This window comes from Sus scrofa, chromosome 4, assembly GCF_054392235.1.
Source record: "Sus scrofa isolate SSC_HxYL_T2T_F1_AM1 chromosome 4, Sscrofa_HxYL_maternal_Yorkshire_Landrace_v2.0, whole genome shotgun sequence".
NCBI lineage: Eukaryota > Metazoa > Chordata > Mammalia > Artiodactyla > Suidae > Sus > Sus scrofa.
The window spans coordinates 122,651,628-122,679,152 of NC_139386.1; the positions used below are offsets into that span (position 1 = coordinate 122,651,628).

General features: G+C 35.3%; 1 protein-coding gene across 4 annotated transcripts in view; it reads right to left on the reverse strand.

The window, feature by feature from the left end:
• Positions 1-27,525, reverse strand: part of SLC30A7 (solute carrier family 30 member 7) — an 81,695-nt gene that overhangs the window by 41,681 nt on the left and 12,489 nt on the right. For 2 of the 4 annotated variants that reach the window (XR_014842749.1, NM_001136211.1), the window contains 6 exon segments: positions 24,560-24,673; positions 20,315-20,402; positions 19,532-19,658; positions 10,728-10,871; positions 7,017-7,067; positions 3,598-3,733 (listed from right to left, as the gene is read on the reverse strand). Coding sequence is in view for 1 of the 4 variants with exons in the window: in NM_001136211.1 (NP_001129683.1) it covers positions 3,598-3,733; positions 7,017-7,067; positions 10,728-10,871; positions 19,532-19,658; positions 20,315-20,402; positions 24,560-24,673 (660 nt within the window). In the remaining 3 variants the exon portion in view is untranslated. 4 annotated transcript variants of the gene reach the window in all.

Here is a 27,525-nt window from a genome sequence, read left to right on the forward strand (position 1 = left end):
TCAAGCCTCTCGCATAGCTGCCTGCGTCTAGATTTCTTCCCCCAATCCTTCTACCCTAACACGTCTCCCGGAACGCCATCCAGTCCACTAACCTCATCACTTTTCTTTTTCAGAGTCTATTTTCACCTCTAAATCTTAGTTTCCCACGACTGTCGTGCCTGACTTGCTCCCTGCTCATGCTGTCTGTACTCACCTAACAAGGCCCCAAACCTTTTAAATCCAGTGCTCTGCCTATTCTATACCTTTTACCAAGTAGCTGAACAAGACGAGGAAAATAAACTCACACCTGTACCGGTTGTTTTCACTTTAACTTCATGACCACAAACCTCAAAGTGAACCCTCGGTGTTGCCAGCGGTCACGCCGCTCCCCACTACAGCGAAAGGCCTTGAAAAGGAGCTGACTACAGTCAGCTCCTTTTCTCCCCCTCCCATTTTCTATTTTTTTAATTAAAAAATTTTTATTGACGCATCGCTGATTACAATGTTGCATTCATTTCTGCTGTACAGCAAAGGGATTCAGTTATACACGTACCTTGGCCATTCTTTTTCAGACTCTCTTCCCATATAGGTTATTGCAGGACATTAAGCAGTGTCCTGCACTCTACAGCGGGTCCCCGTTGACCATCCATTCCACATAGAATAGTGGGCATATTTCTCTCTGGAAGCTACTGTGATCAGGCTTTCATTCTCATCACTTCATCATCCTTCTGGGCATCTTACCTAAGTCACCAATTACTGGCCCAACAGCATTTACTGCGGTTGATTATTCCTTCCTGTTTGAAACACTTTCTTTATGGGGCTCCTAAAACAAGGCCTGCTTGTCTTTCCTCCCCCTCACTGGCCACTCCACTTTACTCTCCTCTGCTGGAATTGCTTCTTACGCCCCACGTCCCCTAACACTCAGGCTAGGGGACTCTCTAGATAGACAGACTCTCTCTATCAATCAATCCTCATTCTCTCGGCAAACTCAGCCAATCTCACGGCGTTAAACGCACACATAGCTGAGAGCACCCACATTCACATCTTTCATCCCAAGCCCTTCCCTTGTCACCTCATCTCAAGTGGCATCTCAGTCACTATCTTATCTATATTAACCCTCTGCACAATAACAGAGGCTTGATAGCCGAGCGGTTTATTGCTTAATTTGTTTGTGTCTCTCTCCTACTATAACGTAAGATCAAACCAGTGAGTACCTTGTCCTTTCGGCACCCTGGTGAAAAGATCTACTTGATAAATATTTGTTGAAAATGATTGGTGTAGTTTTTTTTTTTTTTCTTTCTTTTCCTTTTTAAGGCAAAACTCGTGGCACATGGAAGTTCCCAGGCTGGGGGTTGAAATGGAGCTGCAGGTGCCCGGCTACGCCACAGTCACAGCTAGTTAGGAGCTGCATCTGTGATTCTTAACCCACTGAGGGAGGCCAGGGATTGAACCCACATTCTCATGGACACTATGTCAGATTCTTAACCCACTGAGCCACAATGGGAACTCCTGATGTGTGTAGTTTATAATGATATATTCCAGTAAAAAAAATTCTCTTGTTCTCTGTGTGTGTGCATCTTTATTTTTATTTATTTTTATTTTTTATTATTTTGTTTATTATTCATTCAGTCAGTCACTCTTTGTAGAACAGATGAGTGGGAATAGAACTAAGTAAGAATTCCTGATTTGGAATTAGAGGAAGTCGTTCTCTGAGGCTGAAAAAATATGAATTCACTTTAATTCAAACACAAAATTTATGAACTTTTGGCCTGGCAGAGTCACCTGCTGATTTTACAACAACTGAAGAACAGTTTTGCCTCACGAAGCTTAAGGGACACCATAAGACAGGCTCTTTCAAATAGAGGAAGTAAATGCCAGGAGACGACTAGCAGAGGGTGCTATAGGTATACTTAACCCAGGCAAAGAGGTGAAGAATCAGAAAATTCTTCCTCAAGGAAGTGCCATTTAAACTGAAACCTGACCTCAAGGATGAGCGGTTGTGATCTATGCACTTGCGGAGGTCAAGGGGAAGGAGAAGGACAGTTGGTGGAAGAGTAGTTTATTTTGGAGAGGAAACATGAGCAAAGCCCAGAATCCAGAGAGTTCAAAACATATTTTTGGGGAACTGGAAGTTACTTACTGTAGCTGGAGAGCAGACTATAAATTAAGAAGAGGTGAGAGAAAGACTGAAAGTAAGTGGCTATCAAGAGGAAACCCTAGTAAGAACTTCACACGTTATCCTGAAGGTAAGAAAGCCATGGAAGGCTTTAGAGCAAGATAATTTTTCCATGTACCTTCATCTTCATTAAAGAAAGATCACTTTGGCCACAGCGTGGAAAAGAATTTAGAGGGAGACAGAGAGTCCAACCTCTTCAAGCAACAAATCATAGGAGAATTAGATAGCTAATGACAGTGGAGACAAAACCAGAGGAAGACCTTACTCTAAGAAGTATTAGAAGCAACCAAGGATTATAACACGAAATAAAATGAACACTGAACATTGTTCATAAAGAGGCACAGATGTACGTTACCTAATCTCTCAGGGTTAAATTCATAGACTATGCAATATCTAAGGTGATTTTTCAAACAAGGATAGTAAGATTTCCGAAGATGAAGAAAAGAGATTCCGAGCTTCATAAAAGGCTTTTACATAGCAGAGTTGCTTCCTAGTACACATAATTTAAAGAAAATTTTAAAACAAGCTGCACATTTAATATGCATATTCTATTTTTAAGAAAAAACTCAAAAGCCTACATTTATGACGAATTTATGATTTATAAGATTTTAATTTCATTGTAATTTATTACGTCTGTTCTAGTCTATTCAACTACAAGCTATAAAAATCATCACCATCTGCTCTCGAGCAGGTCTTTGCTATCATTACCAAGACAGCTTTACTAGCAGTAAAATCACAGATAAATGCAACAAAAACAGTCCAACCAAGGCACAGGGACATACATAATTCAAGACCGATGATTAGTCTGGTAAAAATGAAAGTAATAATAAAATAAACTGACCTAAGTTTAAGCGACGGTAACTATCTATTAATTCAGAAGAGACTTATTGAGAATTTACACACAGCCACACTTACACTTTTTCATACACATTAGTACTGTGACAGGCAACACAGAGCCAAAGCACTCAAGACAGATCCTTCCTCAAGAAGTTACAATCTAGATAGGTGGATGGTCATGCATGTACTTCAGGAAGCAGTTTTACTAGACTTTATAAACTAAAAATAGCTCTAGGACAGATTTTAATATTCTTTTGCATTTGAGAGTGCAAAATACAGATCTCAAAGGAATAATATTAATTCTAACATTAATATAGTTTATATTTCCAGTGCTCGGCTCTATAGATATAGTGTTGGATTCAAGAAACTTCCTAGCGATGTGAATTACGGACAAAAAAGATTAATTACTAAATATCAAAAAGAAACATCAAAACCTAGGTAAACAGAAAAAAAATAGGAAGCTGAAAGGAAAAAAAGTCTAGGTAGGAATTTGTTAAAGATTAAAAAAAAAAAAGCCAACATAATAATCATTTAGATCTGTAGCTTAAGAAGCGTATTTATCACCTTTCATTTTTAATACTTAAAAGTAACATACCAACACTTACCTTACAACTATGAGGATGGCTATCAGAATTGAACAAATAGGATCCGCTATCATCAGACCAAAATTTTGCATCATGATGGCAGAGGCAATTACACCAATACTCCCAAGTGTATCTGCTAGAATGTGTAAAAATACACCTAGAAATAAAGCATAATGAGAATCAAAATAACATTTTCTGATCAATTGAAGATGCAAATGTATCTTAAAACTATATTCTTGATTTTATATATATAAAAAAACAAATACCAGTTTGAAAATCAGTAAGAATGCAGATTCACTGCTTAGTAAAGAAATAATAGTACCTCTGGGAATTGAAATAATCTTTTCCTTTTGAGAAAACAGCAGGGATTAAAATATTTCACTCATAAATTAAACTCACTCTTAATGATCCTTGATATTTTGCTCTAATACAAATGAAGAAGTAGGAGTTCCCACTGTGGCACAGTGGAAACAAATCCGACTAGGAGCCATGAGGTCGTGGGTTCGATCTCGCTCAGTGGGTTAATGATCCGGTGTTGCCATGAACGGTGGCGTAGGTCGCAGACACAGCTTGGATCCCTCACTGCCGTGGCTCTGGTGTAGGCCGGCAGCTGTAGCTCTGATTGGACCCATAGCCTGGGAACCTCCATAGGCTGCAGATGTAGCCCTAAAAAGACAAAAGACAATAAATAAATAAATAAATAAGTAGAGAAATAATCGACTTCAAAATGGTTTTGTGCACATTCATCTCCGGTTAAGAGTCCAGAAGTTAATTAGTAATTTGTTCGAAGAAAACCACATTAGCCTGAAAGAATCAGTCAAGAAAACATGGCTTATAACTACAAATATATGTATACACAGAGCCCTCTGCTGGTAATTAAAATGAGTACATTTTGAGACTAGAGTTTCCTATGGACCACAACTAATCCTGAGATACTTATTAATTATCCTGAACATACTGTTACCTAAAGTTGCATATTAAATTCAAATCTGATATGAAAGAAAGTAGATATTTGATTATTTTAAAGTGATGTAAATATATTTTGCACTTTTAATAATTAGATATTGACTTGGTAGGATACTGATATTCTAATTGCTCAAAAACCTAGATATATTAAACATTTAGTAATTGACACTTGACTAGAAAACCATTAAAAGAGTCAAAAAGTTTAGTAAACAATATTTTAAGAAATTAACTGACAAATTATTCAATATTTAGATATTTAAGATGTAAAATTTACCATACAGCAAAGCATTGTCTCAAACTTCATGTATCACTAAAAATAGAACATTATTCAACAGCAACACCTATTCTATCTAAAAAGAAATATCTAATATGTAAAAACTATCTACTTTAGAAATACTTGGTTTTTATATTATTATTCACTGGGCAATTAAAGGTAAACCAATTATTATGTTTTAAGTATAAAACATAGATTTATTCAAACTTGAAAATACTTTCTAATAATTTTAAAATGGACTACTAAAGAGTCCTTAATTGAATCTTAATACACTTGAATTGACTTTTAATACATCCTAGGAAAATATGATCCAATCAATCTGCTAATGTGGAATTTTATATCATGTATTAATACCAAATATAATTCATTCCTCAGTACCTAATACACTCTTTCATTTGCATAAGGTATCAACTTTTATAACAATTTCTCAAAAAGCTAATGGCTCTTTTTTTCTATAACAAAAATACATTATGTTAGAAGCATACTTGTAGAAAAAAATACTCCATTTCTCCATGGCATTTCAAATAGCAAAGAATTAAACAAATCAATAAGTGTCAGGACCAATTTAAATTTTAAAAATAAAACTGGAAAGAGATACACATGGAAGTGGATTGAGGGTCCCTAAGCTTCAAAACTCTCAAGGGATATTCAAACCTTTATATTCTTAATGTTTTGGTAGGATGAGAAATGAAAACAGCTCAAAACACTGAAAGGAAAAAGAAAATCCTTTGCTCTTGATTTTCCTTTGACTGGCAAGTCCCTGGCTTCATCTTATTTGCTGACTTGAAAACTGGTTTCATTTGCAACTATCATTAACTAACCCCTCTTACTTTCTAGTAACTAAGAAAATCACTAAAGAAACAAATCTAAATTAACACGTTTAACTTACATAAAAGCTGAAAGCCTTAAGGACTTAGTAGAACCTACAAAGTCTAAAAAACACATTTAAGCTTCCTGAAATAAGCTCCTCAGTATGGAGGAACACATTCACAGTGAAAAAATAAAAAGCAATAGCTATATCAAAAGATAGTGGAAAAAAATAAGTACAGTCAAAATTGGATCACAAACTGGTGAGAAAGTCAGACTGAAAAAGTTAATAAAGTTAATAAAAGCAGGGAGCTGGGAATTAGGAAACTTTGACAATGGAAACCCAGGGCCAAAGATGGGTTCACATTCCCCAAAAGAAACTACTACAGTTCATAAACAAGACTGATTTTTCCCTGGCCTGTAAAATTCTGTAATACATCATTTCATATGTAAGTGGCTGTTTAGGTGTCATTATTTGATGCCTATGGATATGAGATCTCACTTCTCATGACATTAAAAAAAAAAAAAAAGAAAGAAACTTTATTTTTGAGAGCGGTTTTAGATGTACAGCAAAACGAAGTAGAAGACACAGATTTCTCTTACAGCCACTGTCCCAACTCAAGCACAGCTTTACTCATCATCCTCCACCAGTGGTGTGTTTGTTACAACTGACACATCATTATGACCCAAAGTCCTCAGTTTACATTTGGGTTCATTCTTGGTGTTATACCTTCTTTGGGTGTGGATGCATTACATTTTAGCACTAAAGTTTTCCAAAACATAAACATATATTAAATATTATTCTCGGAAGAATTATTTAGTAATCCCACAAAGGCAAACATACTACTGTGGTGTTACTAGAGTTACTGACATGGGTATTTAATTATATTTAAGTAGTACAGTTTCAGAATATTTTAATCTTCTTATTAAATCTGAGAAAACAGCCCGGTGACAGTTAAAAGAATGTCTGCTAATAAACTTAATTTTAACATTTTAAACACAAACATTTTAAACACAAATATTGTTTTGGAAGTTCCTGCCATAGCTCAGGGGAAACAAATCTGACTAGCATCCATGAGGATGCAGGTTCAATCCCTGGCCTCACTCAGTGGGTTAAGGATCTGGCATTGCAGTGAGCTGTGGTGTAGGTCGCGGACGCGGCTTGGATCCCTTGTTGCTGTGGCTGCAGTGTAGGCTGGCAGCTACAGCTCCAGTTAGACCCCTAGCCTCGGAACCTCCATATGCCATGGCTGTAGGCCTAAAAAAGACCAAACAAACAAACACAACCCACAAACACCATTTTATATATTTTTCTTAAAGGAAAACTTCAGATAGACCAAAACTATGAAACCAGTTTCATAAAACTGAGAAATATACAAATTGCTTATCATACCTTGTAAAATCTGTCTACTGGGTCCTGTTGTTTCTTTTAAGGAAGGGCCATCTGTAGAGAGTTAAGTTAAATTATTTTAAAACATGTCTTCAATTCCTGATTCAATTTTTGCAATTCAGAGTACTTTTCATTCAAATGTATCGGGAAGGATGCATGACTATATAGCCACATCAGACCTACAAAATCATTTTTAAAATTTAATATGGTAATTAAATGAAGATAGACAGGAAATATCAAGATGCATCAACATTACAAAGTATTTATGAAATTATTATATTAAGAAAGGTGGTTAAAAAAACACAGTAAATTAAAAACATATCAGTCTTCTAATATTCATAACATATGTTATAGCATTTGCTACACCAATTTTACAACTGGAAAATCCAGAAAAAAAAAAAAAAAGACTGTTTGATATTCTAAGAAGACCAAGAAATGAAGCCAGGATGGCACCCAGGAAAACTGGACTATGGCAACAGTAGTTTCCCAATAGATTCCAGATGAATGTGGCCAGCTTTTCACACAGAGGAGATAAAGATATTTTTTCATTTTGCCTTTATTATGAAGAAATGAAAAATACGCAGTTTTTATACTTGAACCCTTGGAAGGTTATTAATCAACTTTAATCTCAATGGAGAAAATACAAGTGAGCAAGGTAAAGAGAGGTGGTAAAAACAGCATGTGTTAAAAGGATCATCAGGAGGCCGACGCACTTTCTGATCATGACCAACGGAGCCACAGTTCTTGGCTCACAGCACCAAGGAGTGGACGGACCCTTACGACGGCAGCTTTGACAGAGCACTGTAACAACGCCAGAAGGAGTACAAATGCATAAGGCTACACAATGCTTTCTGTCTGAACATGGCACTGAGGTGTGGAGAGAAAGATAGAGCTGCCTTGAAAAGCCTGCTGGTAATCAGAAGTGTAACTGTTCTAAAAATCCAGCAACACCCCAGACTTGTCTTTACAAGGTTGGTTGGTCCAGATGAAGACAGTCATTAGTTTTCCATTACGGCTTTTTACAGGATACTGAATACGGTTCCCTGTGCTGTACAGTGGGACCTTGCTGTTTATCTAGTTTATATATAGGAGTCTGTATCTCGTAATCCCAAACTCCCAGTTTATCCCTGATTCCCCCCCTTGGTAACGAAAAGTCTATTCTCTGGGTCTGTGACTCTGTTTCTGTTCTGCAAGTAAGTTCATTTGTATCCCTTTTTAGATTCCACATATAAGTGCTCGCATCCGATGCTTGTTTTTCGCTGTCTGGCTAACTTCGCTTACTATGATGATCCACCCAGCTTAGTGCAAATGGTATTGTTTCATTCTTTCTGATGGATGAGCAGTATTCCATTGCGTGTATATACCATGTCTTCTTAATCTATTCCTCTAAAGATGGACATTTAGGAGTCTTTCATGTCTTGGCTAATGTAAATGGTGCTACAGTGAACACTGGGGTGCACGTATCTTTTTGGAGTTTTCTCCAGATATATGCCCAGAAATGGGATTGCTGGATCATGTGGCAACCCTATTTTTAGTTTTTTAAGGAACCTCCATACTATTTCCATAGCGGCTGCACCAATTTGCATTCCCACCAACAGTGTAGGAGGGCTCCCTTTTCTCTGCACCCTCTGCAGCATTTGTCATTTGCACACTTTTCAGTGATGGCCATTCGGACCAGTGGTACCTCACTGCAGTTAGGATTTCTATTTCTCAGTTAGTACTGATGTTGAGCATCTTTTCATGTGCCTATTGGCCATCTGTATGTCTTCTTTGGAGAATGTCTATTTAGGTCTTCTGTCCGTTTTTTTTATTTGTTTGTTTTTGTTTTAAATTTCTTCTTTTCTGCCCATTTTTTGGATTGGGTTGTTTTGGGGTTTTTTGTAATTGAGCTGTATGAACGGTTTGCATATTTTGGAAATTAAGCCCTTGTCAGTCATATTGTTTGCAAATATTTTCTCCTAGTCCACAGTCTGTCTTTTCATTTTGCTTATGGTTCTCTTTGCTATGTAAAAGCTTGTAAGTTTGATTAGGCTCCATTTGTTTTTTTTGCTTTTATTTCTATTGCTTTGGGAGACCGACCTAAGAAACACTGATAGATCTGCCTATGTTCTCTTCCAGGAGTTTTACAGTGTCACCTTTTATATTTAGGTCTTTAAGCCATTTGGAGTTAATTTTTGTGTGTGGTGTGAGGCTGTGCTCTAACTTCACTGATTTACAAGCAGCTGTCCAGCTGTCCCAACATCACTTGCTTAAGAGACAAGACAGTCATTTTTGACATAATCATTTTGAAAGCTATATTCTTCTTTTCCACCTACCATTCTCCCTCTTGACCACAGAAGGGCTCCTTTTCACCTATCTTAAAGTTTACCTGTCCATAAACGAACAGAAAAAAAGAGTTCTAATCATCTCATTAAGATATGTATTTCAAATAAAATGTCTCTTTTTAATGATTATGTATATTATCAAAGATCAAAAAAGAACTATTTTGATTCGCTTTATACTAGGAAGTTATAATAACTCCATCCAAAAGAAATGTTTAAATGCTCTCTGTGTCCCTAAGAAATTAAAAAATTTAATTTACATTCATATTTTATTGCCAAGAAATGTAACAGATGATCAATTAAAGACAAGACAAATATACTCCATTTTGTAAATTTCTGGAAAGGAGAAGAAATCAAAATAAGACTTCAAGGAAAAACAGGATGCTATAAAATTTATAACTTTATATATTTTTGAATGGGTGATAGTGTGGATTCAAACCACTAAGGTACTTAGAGTCTATTGACCACATGCAATAGAGTAATACTGAAGTTCCATTCTAAAATATAATCTATAAATTATCAGAAATTATATTCTTTGCAATTATTTAAACAAATAATTTTTTTAAGAAATCATCCTGAAAATGTGAGGAATACAGTTTTTCAAAATTCTTTTGGGAGGCATGTCAACAAAAACTTAGGAAAGGTTTTAAAGCATACCCATGTAATAGTTACAAAAATACAGCACATTTTAGAGACCGAAAAAAATTAGGGGCTTAATAGTCAATCTCTAAGGCCTCTTTCATATGTTCAAATTGAAAGCTTTAAGATTCTGCCTATGTGGCAAGTACTAGCAATGTTTATGCATGTAATTGATTTAAAGATCAATCAAACTATATCACCTAAGCAGCTTCTGTCTATTAATCTATACTCTAAACTATTTAAATATAATTTTAAAATAAAATGTTAAGTTGATAAATACCTTATCACAGTACCCAATGCTATGTAAGTTATCATATCATAAAGATATATCATATATCATAAAGATTTCTAAGGGCAGATGAAGGTAAAAATCAGCTGAAATCTATTAAAATTAAAATTAAAAATGTGAAAAAATAAAAAACCTCTATCATGTTTTTACAAGCCTATATATGTATGACACAAAAGGCCCCGCCACACTTAATTTTCATTTGCTAAAATGTAATTGTTCCTCATTCACTGACACTTATTTAAAATAGTGGTATTTTATTATCATATACTCACTGAAAAAGCCTTATGCCAAGCAAATTTCATTATAGGCTAAAAATAAGCTAGCCCTGGGAACTAATTTGTCTGATTCACTAGAAAGGAAGCTGCCTGCAACATTTTTAACAGACTGTTTCAAGCAGGAAAATTAATCTACGTAATTTGTTTGTTTAGAATGCTGTCCATTTGAAAGTATTTAGGCTGTACTCACCATGAGCATGAAAGTGTCCGTGTCCATGAGTGTGGTCGTGGCCATGTCCAGCACCATGTTTCAGTTCATGACCGTGGCAATGATCTCCGTGGCCATGCGCCTGCTCTAGAGCACCGTTAAAGAGGGAATGACTATGTCCATGGCCTAAAAACAGAGTGTTAGAACACAACATATGTAAAAATATATTATCCAAAGGTTACAATAATACTAATACTAGTGAAAAGAACTAGCTCTAAAACCAGATTCAATTCAATATACATTTACTTTAAAAAGTGCTAAAGGAATTCCCGTCCAGGCTCGGCAGTAGTGAACTCAACTAGTACCCATGAGGATGCAGGTTTGATCCCTGGCCTCACTCAGTGGTTTAAGGATCCGGCCTTGCTGTGAGCTGTGGTGTAGGTCGCAGAAGCGACTAGGATCCTGTGTTGCTGTGGCTGTGGTGGAGGCCAGCAGCTATAGCTCCGATTGGACCCCTAGCCTGGGAACTTCCATATGTGTGGGGGTGGCCCTAAAGACAAAAGATTAAAAAACTTAAAAAAAATAAATAAAAAGCGCTATAGATTCATTATAATACTGAGTTCCTAGTGTAGAGTACGGGAAGGAAATGAAAGCACAGAAGGAAGTAGTAGACTTACTGGAGATGGAAATAAGTGAGTAGTACACAGAAATATTTAAAGAGATTAAGTAAAGTTGTTCATTCATTCAAGTAGTCTTATTTGGAACATACTATGTTGCAGTACCATTCTAGGCACTGGCGATAAAGAAGTGAACACAGACAGATATCTTGACTAAAACACTGCTAAGTACTATTATACATACTAACAAAGATAAAACAATGAATGCATTTGGTCACCTTAAGGCAGAGGCAGGGACGGGGCTCCATTTGGAAAATGATCAGTAAAATTATACTAAAGCAGGAAGAATCCTTAGGAAAAGTAAAAAATGGTGCAGAATCTTTTCTCCACAGAACTAAAAACTACTAAACCATCCAAACAAATAGATAAAAAAAAACTTCTACAAACCATTCCAAAGCACAGAAAAAGACTGGATGTTACCTAATTCAAAAATATCACTTATATTTACGAAACTCCTAAATACCAGGAAATCAAATTCAAATCAAATTCAGCATTGAATTATACAAGAAATCATGAATAATGAGGAGTCAACTTCCAAAATGATCAGGGGATGTTGGCGAACTAGTTCTCCTAAAGCAACAAAAATGTGGGGAACAACTAAAAAATTTCAGAATTCTAGTAATTAACCAAAACCACAAAACAAAGTGAAAATCATCTACCCAAGAAACTACCAAACCTCAGTAAGATAACAGGGTCTTGGAGTTTCCTTGCGGCACAGCAGGTTAAAGATCTGGTGTTGCCACTGCAGCAGCTTGGGTTGCTGCTGTGGTGCAGGTTGAGTCCCTGGCTAGGAACCAGGGGTGCAGCCAAAAACCAAAAACCAACCCAAACAAAAACAAACAAAAAGATAGCAGGGTCTTAATGTTTCTAACTTAGAGCTATTTCCATTCCACTTCCTGCCTCAGCTCAGTTGAAACTAGCCAAAAGCACCAGCTTTCCAGATATTATTCCTTTTGAAGCTCTGTTAAAAGCACCATCTCCAGGAATTTCCACTGTGGCTCAGCGGAAACCAATCTGACTAGCATCCAAGAGGATGCAGGTTTGATCCCTGGCCTCGCTTAGTGGCTTAAGGATCCAGCATTGCTGTGAGCTTTGGTGTAGTGGCAGATGTGCCCGGATCCTGTGTTGCTGTGGTGTATGCCCTCGGCTACAGCTCTGATTTGACCCCTAGTCTGGGAACCCCCATATGCCGTGGATGCAGCCCTAAAAAGACAAAAACAAAAAACAAAAACAAAAAAAAAACCAAAACCCCACCATCTCCAGAATACATTCAAGGTTTTGTCCGAACTTGGAGTTCCCTGAAAAATATCTCTATTTTCAGTGTGGTAACTATCAGACTCGGAGCTCAGCTCTGAGAATTCAATGGCCACACACACATAGCAGAAAATGAATTAGTCCAAGGAAGTCGTACAACAGGGGGAAAACAAACAAACAAACAAAAAACAATATCAGGAACAACAAACTTTGAGAGAAGAGGGGGAAATAATCTGATACCAGAGCTATATTAATATAAACTGGCCAGTTTTCAATAATAAGAAAAAATAAGACATGCAAAGAAAGAGGAAGAAAGTATGCCACATATACAGGAAAAAAAACTAGCCAATAGCCTTCAGCCAGTCTGAAAGGGACTCAGATTTTGGACTTGATAGACAAAAACTTTAGATCAGCTATTACAAATATGGTCAAAGAACTAAAGGAAACCATGTCTAAAAAAGAATGTATAATAAGACTCACCAAATAGAGGAAACTAATAAAGAGACAGAAATTATAAAAAAGAACTAAACAGAAATTTTGGAGTTAAAAAAATATATTAACTAAAATAAAATATCCATTTTAGAAGGGCTCAACCACAGATTGGAGCTGCAATAACAGCAAACTTGAAAGTGGATCAATAGAGATTATCCACTTTGAGGAGCAGAGGAAAGAAAAGAAAATTAAGAAAAATGAACAGAACCTTACAGACCTGTGGAAACATCAAGTATACCAAATTGAGTATAAAAGGAGTCCCAAAAAAGGGAAAAGAAAGAAAAAATTTGAAGAAATAATTGCTGGAAGCTCCCCAAATTGGATGAAAAATATTAACATACACATTCAAGAAGCTCAGGAAACCCAAGTAGAATAAACTCAAATAAAGCCATATTTGGGGACATCACAATCAAATGGTTGAACACCAGAGAGAAATTTTTAAAGTTGTATAGCACGATAAAATGACTTACCATGTTCAGGGGACCTTGAATAAGAGTAAATGCTAACATCCCCACAAAAACCACAGAGACTGAAAGACGATGAGATAGCAAAATTAAAATAGGAAAAGAATCAACCAAGAACTCCATATTCAACCAAAGTCTCCTTTAAATATGAAGTAAAAAATTAGACATTTCCACATAAACAAAAGCATTCCCTACAAATGAAACAAAAGACAATAAACAGTAACTCAAAGCCACACAAAGACAATAAACAGTAACTCAAATCCACAAAAAATAAAGAGCACCAGTAAAGGTAGAGAGGATAAATGTATTTTTTTTTTATTTGTAACTTCTTTCTTCTCCTATATGTTTTAAAAGACAATTGCATAAAGCAATAATTATAAAATTGTATTGAGTGGCTTATAACATGAAAATGTGTAATTTGTCTGACAATAATAGTACAAAGATGGGAAGTGGGAATGGAGGTATATTAGAACAAAGTTTTTGTGTGCTATGAAGTTACAAATGATCTGAAGTACATTGTTTTAAGATGCTACTTATAACCCCCAGGGCAACAATTAAGAAAACAAATAAAAAATATACAGTGAAAAAAACAAGAGAATGAAAAAGATACACTAGAAAATATCTATTTAATTTAAATGACAAGAATTGAGGAACAGAGTCATGATAAGGACAGGAGATATAGATAATATATATTAAAATGGCAGGTGTAAATCCTACCTTAGTAGTAATTACAGGAAATGTAAATTGTTTAAACACCCCAATCAAAAGGTAGAGATTTTCAGAATGGATGAAAAAAAAGCTCAGCTATATTCTATCTACAAGAGGTAAATGCTAGATTTAAAGGCACAAATGAGTGGCAAGTAAAAGGACAGAAAACAAAATATACCAATACCCCGCAAGCAATAAAGAAAATGGGGGGAGGGACCTGGAATGGCTATCATAATACTATAAGCCAGAAATTATTGTGAGAGGAAAAGAATATCTTATAGTACCGGTTCAATCCCTCCAGAAGATATAATGATTATAAAAATATACACACTGAACAATGTAGCTCTAAAATACATAATGTGAAAACTGGAGTTCCTATCATGGCTCAATAGTTAACAAGCCCAGCTAGTATCCATGAGGACACAGGTTTGATCCCTGGCTTTGCTCAATGGGTTAAGGATCTGGCATTGCCATGAGCTGTGTGTGATGTAGGTCACAAGCTGTGGCTTGGATCTGGCATTGCTATGGGATAGGCACAGCAACTCTGCAGCTCTGATTAGAACCTTAGCCTGGGAACGTCCATATGCCATGGGTGTGGCCCTCAAAAGACAAAAAAATAAATAAATAAAATAAAATAAAATATAGAAGGTGAAAAGTAAAAAAAAAAAAAATGGAAAAATAAACAATAATAGTTGCAGATTTCTCTTTTTTTAAATAATTTTTATCTTTTAGTTGGAGATTTCAATACCCCACTTTCAATATTGGATAGACAACAAGAGAGAAGACCAACACGGAAACAGAAGATTAAACACCTGTGAACAAATTAGACATCTACAGAACACTCCACCCATAAACAGCAGAATATATATTCTTCTCACATGCACACTTGAAGAGTCTCTAGGAGAAACGAAACGCTTGGTCATAAAACAAGACTCAATAAATTTGAAATAATAAAAAGCATATCATTTCATCATGATGGAATTAAATCAGAAATCAACAACAGAAGAAAATTACAGAAATTCATATATATGAGAAAATCAAAAGACACAATCCTAAATAACAAATGGGTCAAAGAAGAAATCACAAGGGAAACTTAAAAATACTTTGAGATGAACAAAAATGAAAGCATGACACTCCAAACTTTGGGTTTCTTTCTTTTTTTTTTTTTCTTTTTTAGCCATACCCATGGCATATGGAAGTTCCCAGGCCAGGCATCAAGTCTAAGTCACAGCTGTGACCTACACCACAGCTGCAGCAACACTGAATCCTTAACCCACTGCATCCGAGTGGGAATTCCAAACTTCAGGTTACATTATAGCCATGCTTAGGAAAAAACTTATAGCTGTTATGCCTTCATTAAAAAATAAAATGAAATAAAATAAACAAAAACAAAAAACCCTCCAAAAAAACCTCAACTCAATAATCTAAAATAATCGAATTTTTTCCACCTTAAGAAATTAAAAAAAGATGAAAAAATGAAACCCAAAAGAAAGGATAAGAAAGTACATAATAAATATTATAGCAGAAAGAAAACGAAAAAGATGAGAAAAGTAATAGAGAAAAACCAATAAAACCAAAAGGGGAGGTCCTCTGGAAAAAATAACTATTCTGACCAAGAAAAAAATGAGAGAAGACAAAAATAACTAAAATCACTGCTGACTTTGTAGAAATTAAAAAAAGAAAAAATGGTGTATTTTTTAATGCATATCTATAAACAGTAGATGAAACGGACACATTCCTAGAAACACACAAAGTGCTGACACTGACTCAAAAGGAAAGGGAAATGAGACCAAGACCTATGACAAGCAAAAAAACTGAATGAATAATTTTAAAACTGCCAACAAAGTAAAGCCAAGGCTTCACAGGTGAATTCTGCCAAACATTCAGGAAGTATCAGTACTTCACAAACCCTCCCTTTACCATGCCCCCCCAAAAAACAGAAGAGGAAGGAACACTTACCAACTCATTGTGTAAAGCCAGTTATTACTCTATCTGATACTGACACCAGCCAAAGATATTAACAGAAAACTACAGACCAATATCCTTTAAGAATATAGACACAAAAGTCTTTAACAAAATACCAGCAAACCAAGCCCAGCAATATAGCAATATATCAAAAGGATTATAAGCCATGGCCAAATGGGATTTATCCTAAAAATGCAGAGATGGTTTACTATCTGAAAATCAAGGAATGTAATATACCATATTAATAGAATATAAGATAAAACCAACTAACTGAGCATCTGATGAAGAAAAAAGTCATGAATAAAATCCAATTTCCTTTCATGATGACAATAACCAGTAAACCAGGAACAGAAAGAAAACTTCCTCAATCTCAAGCCTTAAGGGCATTTCTGGAAAACCCATAGCTAGCACAGCTAACATCATATTTAATGAAGAAAGACGGAATACTTTCACCCTAAAAAGAGGAAAAAAGAAAAGAATGTCCACTCTTACTACTACTTCTATTAACACTATAGGACCTGGCCAGGGCAATTAGGCAAGAGAAAAAATAGGCATTCAGACTGGCATTCACCATAGCCTTTAGTAGGTCACAGCAGTAACATCAAAGACCATCGATCACAGATTACCATAACAAACATAATAATAATGTAAAACTTGGCTATATTGCGAGAATTACCAAAATATGACAGAGATGTGAAGTGAGCAAATGCTGTTGGAAAAATTGTGCTGACAGACTTGTTTGATGCAAGATTGTCACAAATCATCAATGTGTAAAAAACACAAAATCTGCAAAGTACAATAAAATAAGATAATGCTTGTATTTAGAAAATTCTAAAGAATACACTAAAAGCCTAGTAGAATAAGGAACAATTTTAGCAATGTGGCAGGACACAAGACTGATACATAAAAATGAGCTGTATTCCCATACTAGCAATGAGCAATCCAAAAATGAAGTTAAGAAGTTAAGAAAACAACCTCAAGTATAATGGCAGCCCAAAAAAAAAAAAAAAAAAAGCCCTATGAGAAAAATTAACAAAATAAGTATGACACATGTACCCTAATAACTACAAAACATTGTTGCAAGAAACTACAGAAGCTAAAAATAAATGGAAAGGCATCATCCCAGGTTCATGGATCAGGATACTTAACATTATTAAGATGACAGTCATTCCTAAACTGTTTCAGTACAATTCCTATCAAAATCCCAACTGCCTTGTTTGAGCAGATATTGACAAACTGATCCTAAAATTTACATGGAAATGCAAGAAGAGTCCCAGAACAGGCTAAATAACCTTTAAAAGCAATAAAGTTGGACAGTTCTCATGTTCTGATTTCAAAATCTATCTCAAAGCTACATTAATCAAGACTGCATGGTACTGCCATAAGGACAGACATACAGATCCAAGGACAGAAATCCAGGTCTTATTTTGGACTCTCAATTCACTGATGACAAGGGTGCCAAGACAATTCAAAGGAGAAAACTAATCTTTTTAATAAATACTGTGGAGGCAATAGATATTTATATACAAGAAAATGATACTGGGCCCTTATCTGACACCATTCACAAAAACTGACACAAAATGATCACAGACCTAAATTTTAACCCTTAAATTTAAGAGTGGTTCCTCATGAGAAAATCCTTCAATGTAATTACTAACTAAAAAAAAAAAAAAAAAAAAGATTACTTCAATAGACGCAAGAAAAAAAGACATATCCTCCACTTGATAAAGCAGTTTTGCCAGAAACAGACCACAAACATCTGATGCAGTGGTAAAACTTGAGTAGCATTCTTTTGTTAAAGCAATGGTTCTGAACCTCTACTGCACATTAAAGCTGACTGGAGAGCTTCAAAACATGCTGACGTTTGGGTCTCTTCCTCCAGAGATTCTGATGTAAACGTTCTGGCATTAGACCTGGGCATCAGTGTTTCTTTATAAGTTATCCCGGCGATTGTCCAGGTTGACACAATGATACAAGCTCTAAGTATTTCTAATCAACATTGTGCTAGAGGACTTGGTTATATAAATAAGACAAGCAGGAATAATAGTTTTCATTCTTAATAGTAAGAAAAACTTCTCAAATCCTAAAAATGAACCCAATGAAAAACACAAAGATCTTTATTCACGTGCCTAAGACAACTTAATAAAGGACACAAAACTTAGTATGTCAATTCTCCACCATTAAACATAAGGACAATGCATTACCAATCAAAATCCCAAAACGACTTTTTCATAACACTTGACTTGCTAATGAAAAATATGAAATGAGTGAGGTAGCCCAAACAACTGCAGGGGTTTAAAAAAAAAAAAAAAAAAAAAAAAAAGAGTAAGAGAGATGGGACTAACTCTATCAGATCCTAAAACATTAAGTTTGTGGAAATTATTCCAGAGTGATAGTGGGGCAGCCAAAGATAAACAGACTAGAGCTGATACATAAGGCAATTTAATATAGGGTATGAGTATCCTCTTCTATGAATGAGGAAAAGAACAGATTAATAAATGGTGCTTATTTACACTGAGATGAAAAAAAGTCCTAACTTAAACCATTACGAAAATAAATTACATATAGACAAAAGACTAGTGTAGACAGGAAAAAAATCATAAAGTCAAAAATTTCACAATATTAAATTATAAGAGAATATGTTTATAACCCAGGGATGGGAAACTCCTTAAAGCAGAAAACATACCACAAAATATGTAAGACAGAAAAACCACACTCTTCCAAATTAAAAACTCTGACATAAAAGTTTAAAGACAAGCCATAGACTGAGAAAAGATATTTGCAACACATAAAGCAAAGAATTAGTACACAAAAATATTAAAAATGTGTATAAATGGACTAACAGCAAGACAATAGAAAAACAGGCAAACAAACACGAAGGGGACAATTCCAAAGGAGGAAAAATCTAAACAGCCTAGAGACATACAGAAAGATTTTCAATCTCACTAGTAGTCAAAGAAATAACAAATAAAACAACATTTTTTATCAAAATATCAGCAAAATGGTTTTAAACCCCAAATAGTTAAGTTTCAGTTTGGGTGACAGAATATTAGTACTTGCATTTTTTGCTGGGGGAAATGTGAATGAGTCATTTGGTGCAAATTGCTCATGTCAGCATAAAATAAAAACTACATATCCTGTGTTCCAGCAGTTCTACATATTGCAGCACATTGCAATTCAAAGCACTTTCTGTGATGATGGATCATGTAAAAATGCTCAATTTTCAAAAGTGAGTAATTATGACAGAAACTGGAAATGAAGAAACAAAGGGTTCTAACCATCATACCAGAGCCATGAGAATGTCCATGACCTCCATGCTTGAAAACAAATATTCCTACTAGGTTTACCACAAACCCAAGAATTGAAACAAGAAGCAGTCTCTCATGATGCACATCTGGAGGGGCTAAGGCTCTCTAGAAAACACACAAGACAAACAAGTGCATGGGTATACTTTTTGGCCAATCAACTGGTAAAAACAGAAAGCAGTTTTTTTACACGTTTAGTTTTTTTCAGAATTAAAATCACTCCAAAACAGTTAACAGGAAATAGAATCAGTACTTACATATGGCAGAAAAGGTTAACAATTGCTATTTTTAAATAAATACAAACATTTAAAAGCTTGCAGATCGGGACTAAAACCACCCTTCTTTGGAATCTTAAGATAGTGCCATGAATTTTAAGTCGATTAATCTTTAAATTTTCTCTTCACTTGTTTTAATGTACCAAATATTAAAGATTCACGAGCAATATCCTCAGACACTGGTTTAAGAACTCTTTCCAACAGACTTCACTCCCGGAATTGTCTACTGTTCACAAAGTGTCAATATTTTATTCACAGCTCATAAAACACTATTATTTAAGTGTTTTCAATTTCAGGTAGTTTCATATATAATTTTTCAACTATTTTATGTTCCTCCTGTACATACATAATATTTTATCTAATCCAAGACTGTCTTCAAATAAATACTTCGTGATAGTGTGAAAAAAGCTATATTACATGTATCTTTAGTTAGTAAACATGTTCATTACAGAAATGTAATTTACTGACTCTAATTATTATCTACTATACCTCGACTCCTTCTGAGAAAATAAAAAAAGCAGTGAAGATCAAAAACAGGCCATTGACAAAGCCAGCCAGAACTTCCGCTCTAACATACCTAAAGAAGAGCAAAGTAAACAACTGAATTAGTAAGTTACTTCTTAAAAATCGAAGCATAAATTTACATATATTCAGAGGTTCTGAATCATATTATATGGTTATGAATGGCCAACAAAGTCCCAGTGTTCATAGTATAAGATGTTTTATTGTATATATATATATATATATATATATATATCGTACAATTGAGGAAATTAATTTACTTATGAGTTACGCTTAACAGCAGAATGCCATATAACACATGGGTTTCTACAAGCCAATCAAAAGTTCTTTTTAGAGTAAGGAGGTTTAGAGACACCTTTCACAGAAATGTAAATCTCAAGTTGCCACTGAAGAAGGAAGAATAATAGGACCAGAGACGTGGCAAAGAAGGAAGGACACAGAGACAAAAAGTAGAAGAAAAGAGCTTGATAAAGGCTTTTTTAATAACTTATTACTTCTTTCTTCTCTAAGAACTCCTTCTGCTTTCTACTTTGTACCTTTCAGCTTTCAAATCTTTGGGCAAGTGGAAGTGTGATCTGAAGGAAAGTAAAATTAATTCTGAATTATCCCAGAGACAACTTGAGATTTATATTTCTATCACTCTTCTGAGATTAATACATTTAACAAAAACTTTTCCATTACCTATTTTTATAATCAATTCTAGCTTCACATAATTCTAATTAAACTATTTAAAAAATACCTGTCTTTTTCTCCATGGACTTCTGAAGCTTTCTGCTTCCTACCTGTGTGAAGCATTGGGGAAAGATTTTATTTTTCCATGAGGTATACGTGGCTTAGTTAAAGTCATTAGAAACAACTTTAACTTGGCAGTTTTACACGTTCAGACATTATTCAAAGGGTGATGTCAGCAGTTAACCACTCTGGCCCTTAAAAAATGTAACAGGAACATCAAAAACATGGCTTCTTCCAGCCTTCTGTTAATTTTTAGATAATACAATTTTTACTGTAAAAATATTTTTAAAGTAAAGAGAACAAACTCTTTAAAAACATACTCTACACAGTTACGTTGGAGCTTACCCTGTCAAGTACATTCCAACATAAGTATGTTATTTCTACACTGAGAAACAATGCATACTTCTAATGCATATACGTGAATTAAATCAACATATTATTTGTTAGAGCATATACTAAATTCCAACGAATTCACTGCCTGCTTTCCATAATCCACACTTAGGAATTAATCTAGTAGATCAGTAGGGTTACTGCCCCCCAAATAAAAAGCACTTTCTTTTAACCTACCCTTCTAATCCCACAGCTAATGCTTGATTGAAAACCTTTTCTCCTTGAGTTCCACTAGATTTCAAGATCAAAGGCAGGAAGGTTTTTCAGGCATCTTTTTGTCCTTAACACTTAAGTTTAGTAGGTGCTCCACATATTCAATAAATTGTTGGGGATTTAATTAGATTTAATATATTTGCTAAACGTGGCTGCAGTATTAAAATGAAAAACCTGAGATCTTAAGACACAACTGCTTTTACAAATGACTATGTTTACTTGAATGGAATGAATCTTGAAATTAAAACGTATGATCCATTAATGTGCTACTGCCTATTTAAGTATGATAGCATCTGGATTCTTTAGCCAGGGCAAAGAAAAGATACAAGTATAGATACATACATATATAAGCATGTACCCAGGTATCATCTACCTATCAGATGTCTACCACTTTTATTCTGGCTTTGGTATTTCAAAACTAGGAGTATGACAAGTCACAAGGATGACTTCACATAAAGAAATACCAAAAAGTCTCCGCTGCTTCTCAGATTCCTCCTATTATTTCTTCTATTGTGGTCAGTCTGCTATTGTGATCAGTCTGCTGTTGAATTGAGGGTTTGGGGATTCACGAGGCTTAGCCTATTCAGTGTCATTTTGATATACTGGCAGGTGTATTTTACTACTGTTGCTATGTACTACTATAGCAATTACTAACAGTTTCAAATGTTACATCAGCTTTTATTCCCTAATTCTTCTCTCCTCAAAGGAAAAAAAAAGCAAATAAGGAGAAGACAGGATAAACAAATTAAAAGGTGGCAAGAACTTACTCTCATATATTTTATTTAAAGTTCAATTAGTAAAACTTGCTATGGTACTGAAGGTATTCTAAGCTATTCCTAAAAACCATTTTAAACCAGGATGTTATGCATTCTAAATAAAAAATAATAAATACCCTAAGAATTAAGGAACTGAGGAGAATTTTTATAATTGGTTACTGTTTATCCAGAAAGATTGCTTAATAAGATATTCTAAATAGATTTTTATATACAATATGTATGAATTACTAATCTTCTAAGACAATATTATAACTTCATAAACAATCTTTCTTTAAAAATTCAAAATATACTTTAGAATCTTGATTATATAGTACCATGGAATAGGTTCTCTTCTGAGCTTTCAAGCTGTCTGGATTTACACAAAAACAGTATCTCCTGCTTTATACTATAAAAATAATATAATTAGTATTTTTTTCTCACTTTTTATAATTTTACAAGTAACTGTATCACTTTGGTTATACCCCCAAATCAGCAAGTTGTCACAGAATTTCACAAATCTCTTTTTTAGCAGTTCTCACAATGTATAGTTATCATGGTATTTTTACAGAACTGTTTCCCTATTGGAGCACAAGTTCCTCCAAAGTAGAAGTCACATCTTATTCATTTTTATACCATTAGAAGTAGCAAAGTATTCAAATCATAGTGGTTCCTTGATAAACATCCAAAGACACACGCATGTACAAGAAGCAGAGGGTGTGTGCTTGCTCGAGAACAAATGCAAAGCTAGGAAGAAAGAGGAAGGAGGTGGGGAGCACAAGTAGAAGAGAAAACCAGGGGCATAAGAGACAATGTGTTTAAGAGAATGGATGTGAAAAGAAGGGGGAGAGAGTGCGAGGAACAGGAATGGGAGCATCAAGGAAGGAGAATCAGTGAAAGAAGAAAGCCTGGTAAAGGGCAAAAAAAAAGGAACCACAACTGAAGAAGTTAAGGGGCAGAAGCGGGAGATAAGAAAGACCCCAAGGGATACAGTGGTACAGCATAGAGGGAGCAGAAGGGAAAGAATAAAAGATGAAGGGAGGGAGAAAGAGAGGATGTGGAAAGCAGAAGGGAGAGGGAGAAAAAAAGAACATGGGCACAGACCCCAGTTAACTAGAAAGAACAAGAAAGGGGGGAAGGGAGTTAGGAGAGATGAGAGGGGGAAAATGAGCATGAGGATGGGGACCAGAAGGAAAGATGGAGTCCAAGTAGGAAAGACGCTAAGAAGGGAGAGAAGGCAAGAGCACACTGACAAGGGTGGGGGCAGGGGGAAGACAGAGGGCAGGAGTCAATAAGTAAGCAGGTGAGAGGGGAGCAGGAAAGGGAAAGTGGGTAGGAGAGAGAGAAGGAGGATACTAGTTCTGTTTTGCTTACAGAAAAATATAATTACACTGTAAAATATTCTATGAGCTGAAAACACTCAGGCAGAGTATATCAAATAATTGAAACTCCATTGCTTCCCCCGATCAAACTCTGTCTCTAAGGGTACTAGGACCACAGGTGAGACCAGATGTTCTGGTAAGGTCCCTTCAGCATAAAAACACTCTCCAAATATTTGGTTAATTGTCCAAATTCATCAAGAGTATGAAAAGAAGTATTTTACATAAAAGAAGAGCTGAAGTGGTTAAGTAATATAAAATGATACTAGGAAATAATGATTTTATGTAAATTAACAGTGAAATATCATCCCAAAAAGAAAAAAGAGAAATATGAAACTTTTCATATATGAAACTTTTCCTTTCTCTTTCTCTTCCTCTTTAAAAAAAAAAAAAAAAATAGGTTCAGGGTTGATAAATTCCCCTATCTAGTAACAAAACAATCTCACCTATAATTTTTTGGTAAAAAAAAGGTGCAAAAGAGCTTAGATGCAAAAAAAAAGTATATACTGCATATTCCAATCATATATGTTTCCAAAACAGGTAAAACTAACCTGTGGATTTAGGAAAGTGGCTACCCTTGGGAAGGTGAATGGGAAAGAAAAGGAGGCATGAGGGGGTTGGTTTCAAGGGTTCAAGTTACACAAGCACAAGTACAAGTACATTCAATTGTGAAAATTCATTGAGCTTGAGAGTATTTTTTTCTGTATTTCTTATACTTTCATAAGAACATTTTTAAAAAGGCTTACCCATAAGAGAAAGCATCATTATCTCTCCATTTTGAAATAACAGATGCTGCCAATCCAGCCAAAATGGCAGTGCTATCGAAAAACATGTGAAAAGAGTCGGAAATCAAGCCTAAGCTGGAAAAGAACAAACAGATTGGCATATTATAATAATAACCAAATAGTAGTCATCCTTCTCTGAAAATCTAAGATCCAGCCTGTGCTCATCAGGAACTAATCTTCTAAAAAGACAAACTGAAATATGATAGATAGAAAGATATTAAGGACAATTTTTAAGCATCTAAGAAGAAACCTTCATACCCTTGCCTAATGAAAAGCCCAGCGACTACTGAAAGAAGGGTAGAATAAAGCCATCGATTGCTGGGTGAGGGGAAGGAATCTGCCCACCCTCTGGTGACTAGCAAAGGTCAGCTGTCACTGAAGGAGAAACAGAAAAACAGCATCTGCTACTGGAAGCAAAGCTGAAGCCAGCTTGGCTTACAAAGCAAAATCTGCTGTAGGAAGAGGAACAGTACCTTTGCGCCTTCTCTTGATATATGACTGTGGTAAGGGATGGGAAAGGAGACAGGAACATTAATAACACCCACTCTGACACTCACGGGAAAGGACCTATCTAGTACTGACGCTGCAACAGAAGAACAAAACACTATCCCCTGTTCCCCCAAGCAAAACCTTGATTAAAGTACAAAACAATACCAGTCCATCACTAAGAACCAAGCAAGGGTACAGGGAAACTCCCTTGTGGCACAGATATACAGAGGGGCCTGTTAAAAGATGAGTGTGAAGCAAGAACACTGAAAAAACCCTCCAGCACTCTAAATCCTAAGTTTAAGATGGTAAAAATCCACTGGAAAAATTTGAAATCTGTGGCTTGTTGAAATTAGTAATACCAAAACACAAAAATCCATTTCAACTATTGACCATATCAGTTCAAAACCCTCACACTGATGGCCTGACCAAAAAGTGCACATTTTTGGGCATAAATACCATCAACCTCAGTCTCTACCGTTCTTTTGAACATAGTACCCACTACTCAATAAATATTTATAAGGCACACAAAAAGACCAAGGAAAAAAAATAATAAGACCCATTGTCAAGAGCTAAAACAGTCAACAGAATCAGAAGTAGAAAAGGCTCAGAGATTAGAGTATAATAGGGACTTTAAAACAAATATGATTAATATGTTAAAGAATGTGGTACAAAGAGAAAATTTATGAACAAATGGAGACTTTACAAAGAGCTAGAAACTACAAAATAATCACTTAGAAATGATAAATTTAAAAAAATCACAATACTGAAGATAAAGAATAACATACTTGGGCTTCTGAGCTGACAGGACACAGAAAAAAAATCCATTAGGTCAAAACAAATTACCTAAAGTAAAAGTAAAACACAAAGAAGAAAAATAAAAACAAACAAAAAACAAAACAAAAACAGATCAGAGCATTCAAAACCTGCCAAAGCATCAAACAGACTGAAATACATATAGCTGGAGTCTCAGTAACAGAGAAGAATAGGGTAGAAAAAAACAGAGAAAATTCTTGAGAGTTTGTTTAAATTAATAAAAAACAAAACAAAACAAATGCAAATCACATATCCAAGGAGCTTAATGATGTCCAAACAAGGGACAAACCCTACATACCTCACAAATTGCTAAATACCAAACAAAAAGAAAATCTTTAAAATAGCCAAAAGAAAAATTGGATACAGAAAAACAAAGATAAGATTAATAGCATATTTCGCATCAGAAACTACTCAAGGCATGATGCAAGGAAGCACTGTCTTTAAAGTATTCAGAGAAAAAAAAGAAGAAAAATGGTGTCAATCTAAAATTCTATATCTAGCAAAATATCTTTCAAAAATGAAGGCAAAATATGGAGTTCCCATCGTGATGCAGAGGAAATGAATCCAACTAGGAACCATAAGGTTGCAGGTTCAGTACCTGGCCTCACTCAGTGGGTTAAGGATCCGGCATTGCCATGAGCTGTGGTGTAGGCTGGCAGCTGCAGACACAGCTCAGATCTGGCATTGCTGTGGCTGTCGTGTAGGCCAGCAGCTGTAGCTCCAATTTGACCCCTAGTCTGAAATTTCCAGGTGCCATGGGTGCAACCCTAAAAAGCAAAAAAAAAAAAAAAAGGAAAAAGAAAAAAAGAAAATCAGACTTTTCCAGACAACAGCAAATGACAGAATTCTTATAATTCTGAATTATAAGAATAAGCCCTTTAAATACAAATAAGATAACAGATGGAAACTTAGAATTATATTAAAAAAAATTAAGATCACTGAAAACGATAAATATGTGGGAAAATATTAAGAATAGTTTTTCCGGGAGTTCCCGTCGTGGCGCAGTGGTTAACGAATCCGACTAGGAACCATGAGGTTGCGGGTTCGGTCCCTGCGCTTGCTCTGTGGGTTGACGATCTGGCGTTGCGTGAGCTGTGGTGTAGGTTGCAGACGCAGCTCGGATCCTGTGTTGCTGTGGCTCTGGCGTAGCCCGGTGGCTACAGCTCCGATTGGACCCCTAGCCTGGGAACCTCCATATGCCGTGGGAGCGGCCCAAAGAAATAGCAAAAAGACAAAAAAAAAAAAAAAAAAAAAAAAAAAAGAATAGTTTTTCCAACTTTTAATACCTTTAATTGACCAAGAAAAAAAGACTCAAATTACTAAACTCAGCAATGAAAGTGTGACACTACTACTGACTTTACAGAAATAAGGACTGTAACAAAATACTATGAATAACTAAATATGAGCCAACAAATTAGATAACTTAGCTGAAACAGACAAATTCCTAGAAACAATTTAGCAAAATAGAGTGAAAAAATCAAAATAGATTTATAACAAGAAAACAGAATTAGTAATTTTAAAACTTACAACAAAGAAAACCATAGGCCCAGGTGCCTTCACTGGTAAATCCTACCAAATATTTAAAGAATAATAAATATCACACACACACACACACACACACACAC